This window comes from Populus alba, chromosome 19, assembly GCF_005239225.2.
Source record: "Populus alba chromosome 19, ASM523922v2, whole genome shotgun sequence".
In the NCBI taxonomy this organism is placed as follows: Eukaryota; Viridiplantae; Streptophyta; class Magnoliopsida; order Malpighiales; family Salicaceae; genus Populus; species Populus alba.
In genome coordinates this window covers 14,556,990-14,567,630 of record NC_133302.1, presented here as the reverse complement: position 1 = coordinate 14,567,630, position 10,641 = coordinate 14,556,990, and the positions used below count along the sequence as shown (strand labels likewise).

At 30.1% G+C, this 10,641-nt stretch overlaps 1 protein-coding gene across 1 annotated transcript; it reads right to left on the bottom strand.

Moving 5' to 3' along the window:
- Positions 1 to 4,283: 4,283 nt before the first annotated feature.
- LOC140955057 (uncharacterized) lies at positions 4,284 to 4,852 on the bottom strand. Its single transcript, XM_073406587.1, has 3 exons — positions 4,722 to 4,852; positions 4,586 to 4,631; positions 4,284 to 4,466 (listed from the first exon to the last, which is right to left on the bottom strand). The coding sequence occupies exons 1-3, from the start codon at positions 4,850 to 4,852 to the stop codon at positions 4,284 to 4,286; spliced, it is 360 nt and encodes a 119-aa protein (XP_073262688.1).
- Positions 4,853 to 10,641: the final 5,789 nt, after the last annotated feature.

The following is a 10,641-nucleotide window of genomic DNA, read 5'->3' as shown; positions in this document are numbered from 1 at the left end:
GGAGCAAAAGAGGCATATCGACTCAAAGAAGTAAGAAGAACACAACCAAAAGATCCTGCTATTAAAACCAAACAAAAGACCTGAAAATATGAATGGAGGGATAAGTCCAAATACTTAGTAAGAGGTTATAACTATAATACATACTAATATATATTTTTTAAGATAAATAAATATGGTTACATAAATTAAATACAAAACAAAATAAGTATATCAAAGATATCATATCAAATGGTATACTAAAGAGGTATGTATTTCAGAATTACATATGATATTACTGACATCCTACTCTTTAGATAGGTAACACACACACACACACACACACACACACACATATAACTGTGGGAGGTCAATCTGCACAATACTAACACCCTAATTGCCACCTAAGAAACAAAATATCATGTACACAGATGTTAACTACTCTCCGCTAGCATGAAGTAACTAACTACTCTATGTTAATTTGGTGTTTCTAATAGCAGTCTAAATGGGGTAACAAGAATCATGAGCTCAAATGAACAAATAGTATGGATATATGGTTCATGGTTTTATCATTAAGATTCATAATGCAAGCATGATCACATTTGAACAAATATTAAGGAATATATAAACCATGTTCAAATCAAATAAGCATATGATGAGTATTTTTTTAAAAAATAAATAATAACTAATCAGGTTTACATAATCAACAATAACAACAATACTCATCATTTCATACCAATATATATATATATATATATATATATATATATACATAATGTATAATATAAAATTATCTCACTCACCCAGAAAGATAGAAACAAAAGGAAGCAAACAAAACCTAAGCAAATTGACTCATTAAGGATCAATAAGAGCTGTATTAGCTGAACCTATATGAAGAAATAAAATATAAATTAAAAAACTACTCAAAATTGAATCCTATATATAAAACAAATTGAACAAGACTGAAAAGACCCTACTTTTTTTTTTAAATGGTCAACCAGTATGAACCAACTAGTCAACCAAAACAAACTAGTCGACAATTAATAGAGGAAACGATAGACTGCACCAAAAAGGGACAACCAATTGACCTATTGAACATAGCCCAACTAGTCGACGACACCTCCTTAACAGTTCGACCGACTGAACATAACAAACTTGAACTACTACTGTTTCTCTAATCAGTCAACTGCCCACACCTCAAACGGTTAACTGCAAAGTATGTTCAAAATTAGTCGACTTGTAAACTTCAACTGCTAGACTGTTTGATCAATAAACCCATAATTCTTGATTTGCAGTCTCAATTAGATTCTGCTAAAACTCAACTACACACCCAACAACATCAAAACATTATTTAATGATTCTAGACCATCCAAAAACATATTTCTAACATCTTAAACCTAATATCCATATTCAATTCCATCATAATAATTAAAAAAATCATCAAATTCCTCAATTTAACCTTCAACCCTAGTATGCCTTCTATTGTTCATAATCTAAAATTAAAGACAAAGTTTAAAATGATCTTACCTTGTTATCAACACTTAACAACCCCAAACCAAAATAAAATCCACCAAAGGGAATGATTGATTATTTAGAGTAGAGGAAACTTAAAAGATGTCTGCTTGTTCTTATGTTTTGTCTTTCAAAACAATTATTTCTTGTTTTTTTTTCTTTCTAATTAAGAAACCTCTGCTTATACTTGAGTTTAAGGACTATGACTCAACTTATAGGCTTTGGACCCTTTAGGCTTTAGGGCCAAAACTTGGGCCATACAATCACCTTACTGATTCAAAACTATTATAAATTCTATTGAACGCAACTCGAATTAAAGTGTTGACTACTATCCAAAGGAAATACTTTTATTAAACCTTGAAGGGTGTAGCTCAACTGATCAGGCCTTAAGTTTGCTCCCTGGAGGCCACTAGTTTGTGTCTCACAAACCTTAGAGGAACTGGAGGCTTACATGGTCGTTAACTTAAGGGCCCGTGTGATTAATCAAGGTGCATGCAAGCTAGCTCGGATACCTATGTTAATAATAAAAAAAATACTTCCATTAACAACCATTTATGAAAGGTGACACCTTCCACAAGTACCAAAAAAAGTGCTACCTATTCCACTGGCATCAGAGCATGACACTAAGGATTGTTTTGCCTTGGAAAAACAAGTTCATCAATCAAGGTTTTCTATAAAAATTTATGAAGAATTATTGCTTCATTAGACAATAAACGAGTACTTCTAATAAACACCAAATGACATAGGCCAAAATAATATCATACTTGACATAGCTCTTAAGAAAGACTTTTAAGAAACAAGTGTTATTGAGACTAGTAAGGACATCACTATATGGCATGAAACCATCCTCCTTACTCCTAAAGATGGACTTATCCTCACGATTATACCCTAGTTGTAACATAAATTACCTTAAACCTTTGATACATCACATCTTAATTATCTCTGGGGATATTTGGTAGAAGATGTGAATAGTAGACGGGGCAATGTAATTCCTAGTCATTGTGGGTGTTGTAACCTAATTTTGACTCAGTGGCCTTTTAATTTAATTTTACAGGGTTTAAAATGTAAAATTATAAGATCAGATATTTATTTTAATGAAAGTGTGATTTGTCAGCTTGCGTGAAAACTAGGGACTACAATGTGCTTTTGTCATTCTATTCTTATCTTCAAGATAATCCATGTTTTCAAGATAATCTTTGTTTTTAAGATAATGATAGTTATCCGCTTTCAAATTTGATTCTTAATCAAATTCAAACTTCAAAAAAGAGAATGAGTTTGATTAAAAAAAAATTTCTCACACGCGAAAGGACTCTGGCACTATAAATACATATCTCAATGTATGCACAAAGGGAGGGAGACGATATAAAGAAAAAAAAAACAAAGGAGAAAACAGAGAAAAAAACAATAGAGAAAAACATAGAAGACGACAGAAGTGAGAAAATAAAGGAGAGAACCAAAAAAAAAACCCAAGAATAGAGAGAGGAGAGACTAAAAAGAGGAGGAGAAGGAGAGCATTTTCCAGCTAGTGCCTACATTGTTACCTTCGCATTTGCCTTCGACTTCACCAGGTAAAGTCTTCTTCTTTTTCTCTCTGTTTCTATGTAATTGTTGCAAGAAAACAATACGAGCCGGGTCACTAGCTTGGGGCCAATGACCAGGCTGGGTTGGCTGGGTCCAACCCAGCCTATGCTAGTTGGGCTAAACCTAGCCGACCCAAATTATGTTTATTAAGGGCGTGTTTGGCAAAACATATCCTTATTATGCCTTGACCATAATTTTTATGCCCATTTTGGTTTGATATTTGGCCAAATGAGCCCCTTTTCGATATCAGAAAATTCTAAAAATATTTGGGGATCTTTGTTGATTTATTTGTGCCCCTCCGACACTTTGACTTATTTTTTTCCTTTGCGTTTTGCATTTTTTAAAAAGTTATGTGCTCAATATGTCACCTATTGTTGTTAAATGCAAATCTATCGTGCAATGTATTTTTTTTTATTTCCATCTAAAAAGGGCAAATAATAATAAAAGATGAACAAGAAAAAAATGACAGAAGATTCTTCAAATTTATTTTTTGCGAAAATATTCACTGACGCTAGAGTCGGGAGTATCGTATTTTTTGGATTTGTACAATATTTACCAATACCAGAGTTAGAAATATTCATAGAAATTGTTCACTAACGCCAGAGTCAGGAACATGAAAGGAAGAATAGAAAAGGAGAAAAATAAAATCAAATTCTTAGCAATTTTAATCAAAACCAACAATGCAGCTTGTTTCAGGTGGGACGCTTAGGGGGTGATAGCATCTTTCTTTTGTGTAACTAGTTCTATATCATAGAATATCTGTTGACTAGTTAGGGTTTCTAGTGACTATAATATTAGGTGACGACTTCTTGAACAAGAACTTTTCTCCTCAATGAACAAGATGTCAGATATCTGTTTTTTTTTCAATCAAGATTATTTTTCAATCGCCACGATATCCGGGTGTGACAGTAGAAATGTACCCTATATGTAATAAAAGCTATAACCCTTAAGCTGAAAGTTAAAATTTCAACTTTTAATTAATTAAATTAAGAATTTGACTCAATTTTGTAACAAACTAAATCAAAAGTCCTTTCTAATAAAACATGTTTACAACTCTCCTTCAAGTCAAAAAATAATACCAGACATAATCTGAATTTCTGAGTACTTTTGAAAGGGTACTTGCATGTTTTTTGAGGATTGATTTTGGCTAGCTTAAAGGCCTGCTCAAATACATCTTCGAAAGGTTTGCAGACAACTGGAGTTTTTTGAAGTACTCAAACAGGATTAGAAGGACAAGGATGTTCAATGATGTCAAGAATTTGGCTTTTGGATGTATAGCTGAACTCCAATTTCATCACAAGCATTGATGTCTTCGTAATTAAAGGGATCATTAGGGCCTCAAAGCTTGAACTGCTGAGAACTTCAGCCACATGTGCTTGATCGGCATCTGAGAATATCTATTACACAAAACCCAGAAAAAAAAAAAATCATCATCAGAACTAAGAAAGCTTAATTTGTAGTTGATTATCTACTTGTATTCAATTAGAAGACATCCTAAGCAAAGACTTCTTAGAACATGATCAGGCTTTAGCCTCTCGAATGGCAATCTCCCATGAACAAATCTGTAAACATGAAAATGTATAAGATCATTTATATAGCAATAATCCATTTTATGTAAAAGAAAGCTAAAGCTATATGTGGGAATATTTAACTTGGTGCCTGTGATAGTCATGGCTGTCAAAATCATAACCTTGAGAGCAGCCATGGATGTGCCATAACTCTCGTACAGAACACCATTCATTTGAGAGGCTTCAGTTTCTTCTATACCAAGCTTCTGAATCATGGATTCTGGACAAGGATGTATATGCAGAGGTGATTTACTATATATGCTCTAATTAATTAAGGAAGGAGTAAAGGTGTAGGCATTATATATACAAAACAGACCAGAACTTCGAGGATAAAGCTTATCATCAACATCTACAAACAAGACACATTTCATGTGATGGTTTTATTAATACATTGGCTATGGATTATGAACTGTCAAAGACTGTCTGCTTGAATGAGGGTTTCTTACCAAACTTAAAATTAATATATTTTTTTATATCGTATGATATTGGAAAATGATGAGACCCACTAAAGTTAATTAATGATGAACAAATAATATTTGATCTTGAGTTAACTGAAAAAATACATAATTATTTTTTATATTATAAAAAAAATTGACTCGGCCTTGGCTTATCTAATAAATACTAAAGTTATATTTAATCTACACTATTTACAGTGACAAGTGACAAGAAACTATTATAAATAACTTTGTACTAATTTGGATTTTTTAATATACTAATTCTATGCGAGAACTAATGATCCATAAAAAAAAGTTATATATGTTATAAAATAATATAAATTATGTTTCGAGACTTTACCTAACAATCTAACTTTTTAGGTTAAAATAATTTTTAACATAATATCAGAACCTTGATGACTAAGCGATCATGAGTTTGAATTTCACCATCTCCATTTATTTGATAAAAATTAAAACATAAAGTGATGTGAGTTTATATAAATTTTAAGTTCAAAGGGTTTTAACTTGAGGGGATGTGTTAAAAAATAATATAAATTATATTTTAAAAATATTAAGTTGAGATAATTTTTTATAATATATAAACTAAAAATACCTTCACATGGAAGTCATGTACTATTGTATTGTGTATTGACAAGTCTATGTGTGGAATAAGGGCACATATTAGCTTATATACACAAAAATTCAAGGCCTTTGGAGGGACTAATAAAATTGATCTATGTGAATGTGTGATTTTTTTAATATAAGTATTGCGAATTTACACAAAGTTATTAAATTCCGCCAATTCATGATATGCTAATGGAGTCACCACTCACGAGAATTTGATAGATTAATTTTATTTTATTTAATTAATTTAAAATAATATAGTTATTCTAAGAAAACAAACATTATTAAAAAACAAAAAATAAGTTTTGATAGTCTAAGTTTAATCAAATTAATTTTTATTTATTTTTTTTTAAAACTCAAACAGTATCAAATCCTGAATTGACTATATCTTGGGTTAATTCTAGCTCATGAAATTTAATAATACTACTTCATTAACAGTATAAAATTACGGACAAAGTGTATTCCCTGGATATACATATATTAACGAAAGAGATAATATGTGCTATGGGTAAAAATAAATTTTAGGGTTTTTAATTGTTAATCCATTAACTTTTGTGTTGTTGTTTGGTACCGAGGCCTAAACGAATAATATTTTATAAAAAGTTAATTTTTTTTAATTAAAATTATGTTTTTATGTTTTTAAATTATTTTGATATATTGATTTTAAAAATATTTTTTTAAAAATAAAAAATTATTTTAATATATTTTTAATAAAAAAACACTTTGAATATGATAAAAAAGTGATGCTTTAGTAGAAATCAAAGGATCTAAGCTAGGCAGGTCTCTTATAATCTTACAAAAAGCAAGAAAAAAAATAAGAATTTGTTTGTTGGTGACAGACTTTGCACTTGTCTCATTGGGCTCCAAGTCTTTTTCCAGCATATGTTCACACATTAATTCCTTGGACACACAATTGAATAGCATAGAAAGTACAAAAAAATGGCGTCAGAAAGGATCCTTGATTAATTTGACATTTGTTTGTTTTTGAAAGCATCCTTCACACATAGGTCAAAGTTAATTTTTTTAAAATTTTAAAAAGACAATAACTATCACGATATTATCAAAACTCAAAAAATTTTATATGAAAGTAAAATACACTTTTGATCTCAAATTTAAAACTGATAAAAACTTATATCATATGATGATCAAAGTATTTTTCTTTATTTTCTAATTAAAATTAAAAATTTCTTTATTAATTATTTTAACAAATTAAAATAATCCTAGTATTTTATAATAAAATACTATTGGTCATTTAAAGATGCTAACAAAAAAAAAAACAACAACTATATAACAAAAAAAAAAAAAAAAACAACTACATGAGACACTTCAATAACCTAAGAATGATAATTATTTGGCTAATTTGATAAACCAACGATGGAAGAGGAAGAAGAATTTGTTATGTAACTAGCAAGTTAGTTAGAGTTAGTTACCTATAATAGAAAATTAGTTATGCAGCTATGTTAGTTAAATGTTAGTTATGCAAGTTGTGCTAGAGATTAATATTGATCGATCGAATTATGTTTTATAGAGGTCTCATATTGATAATGTTGTCTTTGCCAATGGTTTTGAGGATTTCATAGATGACACAACCATTTGTCCAGAAAAGGAGCTAAGTCCAGGAGTGATTAATCCATCGTTTGTCGCTTAAAGAAGACAAGATCACATGATTCTTAGTTGGATATACTCATCTTTTATGCCAGCTATCATGGCATAGATTATTGGCTACAATATGTCTCACACTGCCTTGAATGTTTTGAAGAAAACCTTTTCATCTTCCTCACAAGCTAGACTCATGCAACTCAGACTTGAATTACAATCCACAAAGAAAGGATCTCTATCCATGATAGATTACATCATGAAGTTTAAAGGCGCTGCAGACAATCTAGTAGCCATTGGAGAACCTGTTTTAGAACAAGATCAGGTAATGAATCTCTTTGGAAGCCTTGGATCTGACTATAATGCAATAGTTACTGCCATCAACATTTGAGATGATAAGATCTCTATTGAAGCAGTTCATAGTATGCTACTAGCTTAATTGATCTTGTCACTATGTTTGCTTGTTATGCCTCTTCCTCTATTAACAAAGGTGGTGAAAGAAAGTACAATGGTAGTTGAGGACAAAACTATACCTCAAATACCAGTAACTACACTTACAAAGGTCGTAGTGTGGGGGTAGGTATAACTACAATGGGAGACACAATTCAACCAACTCTGAAAAGCCACAATATCAATTATATGGCAAGTTTGGTCATATTGTCCATTTTGTTACTATCGGTTTGATATCTCATATCAAAACTCACAAAACAATGGTACTTCCTTTTTTAATGCTAGAAATCAAAACATAATGCCTGTTATGGTTGCATCTTCTCATAATCCTGCAGGTGATGATTGATACCTTGATTCTAGAGCAAGTCATCATCTGACTCAGAATGAAGGGAACCTCAACAATTCTGCACCTGACATTGGCACAGACAGAGTCACAGTTGGTAATGGTAAGCATCTATCCATTTCCAACAGTGGTTCTCACCAGCTAGTCTCTAATTCACACTCTTTTTAGCTTAGAAAAGTATTTCATGTTCCTTTTATCTCAGCCAATCTGATTAGTGTTGCTAAATTCTGCTCAGAAAATAATGTTGTAATTGAGTTTCGGTCTAATAGTTTTATTGTGAAGGACCTGTATACAAAGTAGGTGTTAATGCAAAACAGACTTGAGAATGGGCTTTATAAGTTTCTAGTGCTGCACAGAAACAAGAAAATGGTATGACAATATTAGTGCTTATCATATAGCCTAGAATCCTGTTTTCCATGCACGAACGAAGCATAAAGAGATTGATCTCCACTTCATTTGTGACCAAGTTCTCCAAGGCAGGTTACAGCTGCAATTTATTCCCACTGAAGAGAAGCTAGCTGATCTCTTAACCAAGCATCTCCCAAGTGCAAGGTTCTTGTTCCTCAAGTCTCAACTGTGTATCACCCCCATACCCTTTCACTTACGGGGGGATGCTAAACCAATGATGGAAGAGAAATAAGAATCTGTTGCGTAACTAGCAAGTTAGTTAGAGTTAGTTACCTATAACCGAAAGTTAGTTATGCAACTATGTTAGTTAAATGTTAGTTATGCCAGTTGTGCTGGCAGTTAGTCTTCTCCTTATAACAAACAGCTTACATATAGATATGATTATCTCTACTCTTAAAAGATTAGAGAAATAGATATTAACAACTATATGACAAAAAAAAAAAACAAAAAAAACAAAATCAAAATCAAAATCAAAATTAAAGCAAGACACTTTAATAACCCAACAATGATAATTCATCATCACAAAAACAAAATTTGTCAATCTAACATTTTCACATATACAAGTCAATTAATCGACCCTCCAAACAAAAAAAAATTCATAATAAAAGCAATGATAAATTAAAAAAAAAATGATCATATCCATGATCAATTAAAGAAAAGTTTAAAGATTAATTATCAAACTCAAGAAGTTTAATGACTAAGTTCTAATCTTTTAGACATATGACACATGCCAATTATACTATGAAGTTAATTGTTAAATTTAGTGATGTTAATCTCACCAATTAATAAAGGATGTATCGGTAACAAAATATAACTACAATATTGATATTAAAATAAAAACTAATAGAGCTATATTTTAAATATAAAATATACAAATACAAGGAATTTTTTTTCATGGAAACGTTAATGATGTTTTAATGAAAAGGATAGAAGGATTTGAAATCTACTACTTTAGACTTCTTTTCCTTTCTTTTCTTAGCATGAAAATATAAGATATTGTCAATTTAATTGTTTTATCTACTAAATATAATATTTACACAATAAAAAACAAGAACATGTGTAGGAGCAAGTGAATTTGGTTGGTATTAAAGTAAAATTTCAATAGTTATTTTATGCTAATGTGGGAGATTCAAATGAGGCCAAATCTTCAAGAGAAGATTTGCTTGGTGCTATTGTCCCATGAATTTGTGATTAATTGGGTGAACAAGCCATTAATAAAGTACAAGTCAAGCATATGATGTTTTATTGCTTGTTTAAAAGTATAGTTGTGATTATTTTTTAAAATGTTTTTTATTTATAAATATATCAAGAAAATATTTTTTAATTTTTTTAAAATTATCTTTTATATTAAAGCATTAAAATAATTTAAAAACACTAAAATTTTTATTAATTTGTTACTCATCTCTCACCACGTGCTGTTTACAACTTTTGATGCTTTATTCTACATATCAAAAATAAAAATGATCATAGTGATTTTTTTTATATAATATTTAGAAAGTTCTTGTTTAATATTGTACTGTAAGCGGTTGAAAAAAATTTGTTTTTTTATTTAAAAGTGATTTTTATATATTTTTAAATCGTTGTTGATATCAATTATAATTTTTTAAAACTAAAAAATATTATTTTAATATATTTTTAATTAAAAAATTATGTAATATTCTCGGCAATATAAAATGTTTTAATGTTTTACTCTTGCCATACCATGGCGGGTAGGTATATATATGAATTGATTTGACTCATTTATGAGATGAGTCGTAGGCATACAAGATAGGACCAACTTCACCACGTGGATTGCTAATGGCCATGGTTCTCTGAGTCCATCCACGTATATTTTGTGTACAAACAGACTACACGCATTATCATGATTTTCGGAATAATTTTAAAGAATTAATGACCATTAGCATCCCACGTGGCTATATATGTAGCCCTTTTATTAATAACAAAAAAAAAAAAAACTAAAAGGAATTAGGATTTAATGCACACCTAACTCAATGCACTATAGATTAAAATATTATAATAACTCTTTTGATATTCTTAATAAAAAAATATAAGCCTAACTATTGGAGGTAATATGGCTCTTTTTTAATATCCATTAATTATTATTGATTTTTTACATTTTTAAAACATAATAAAATAACTAAATCTATTT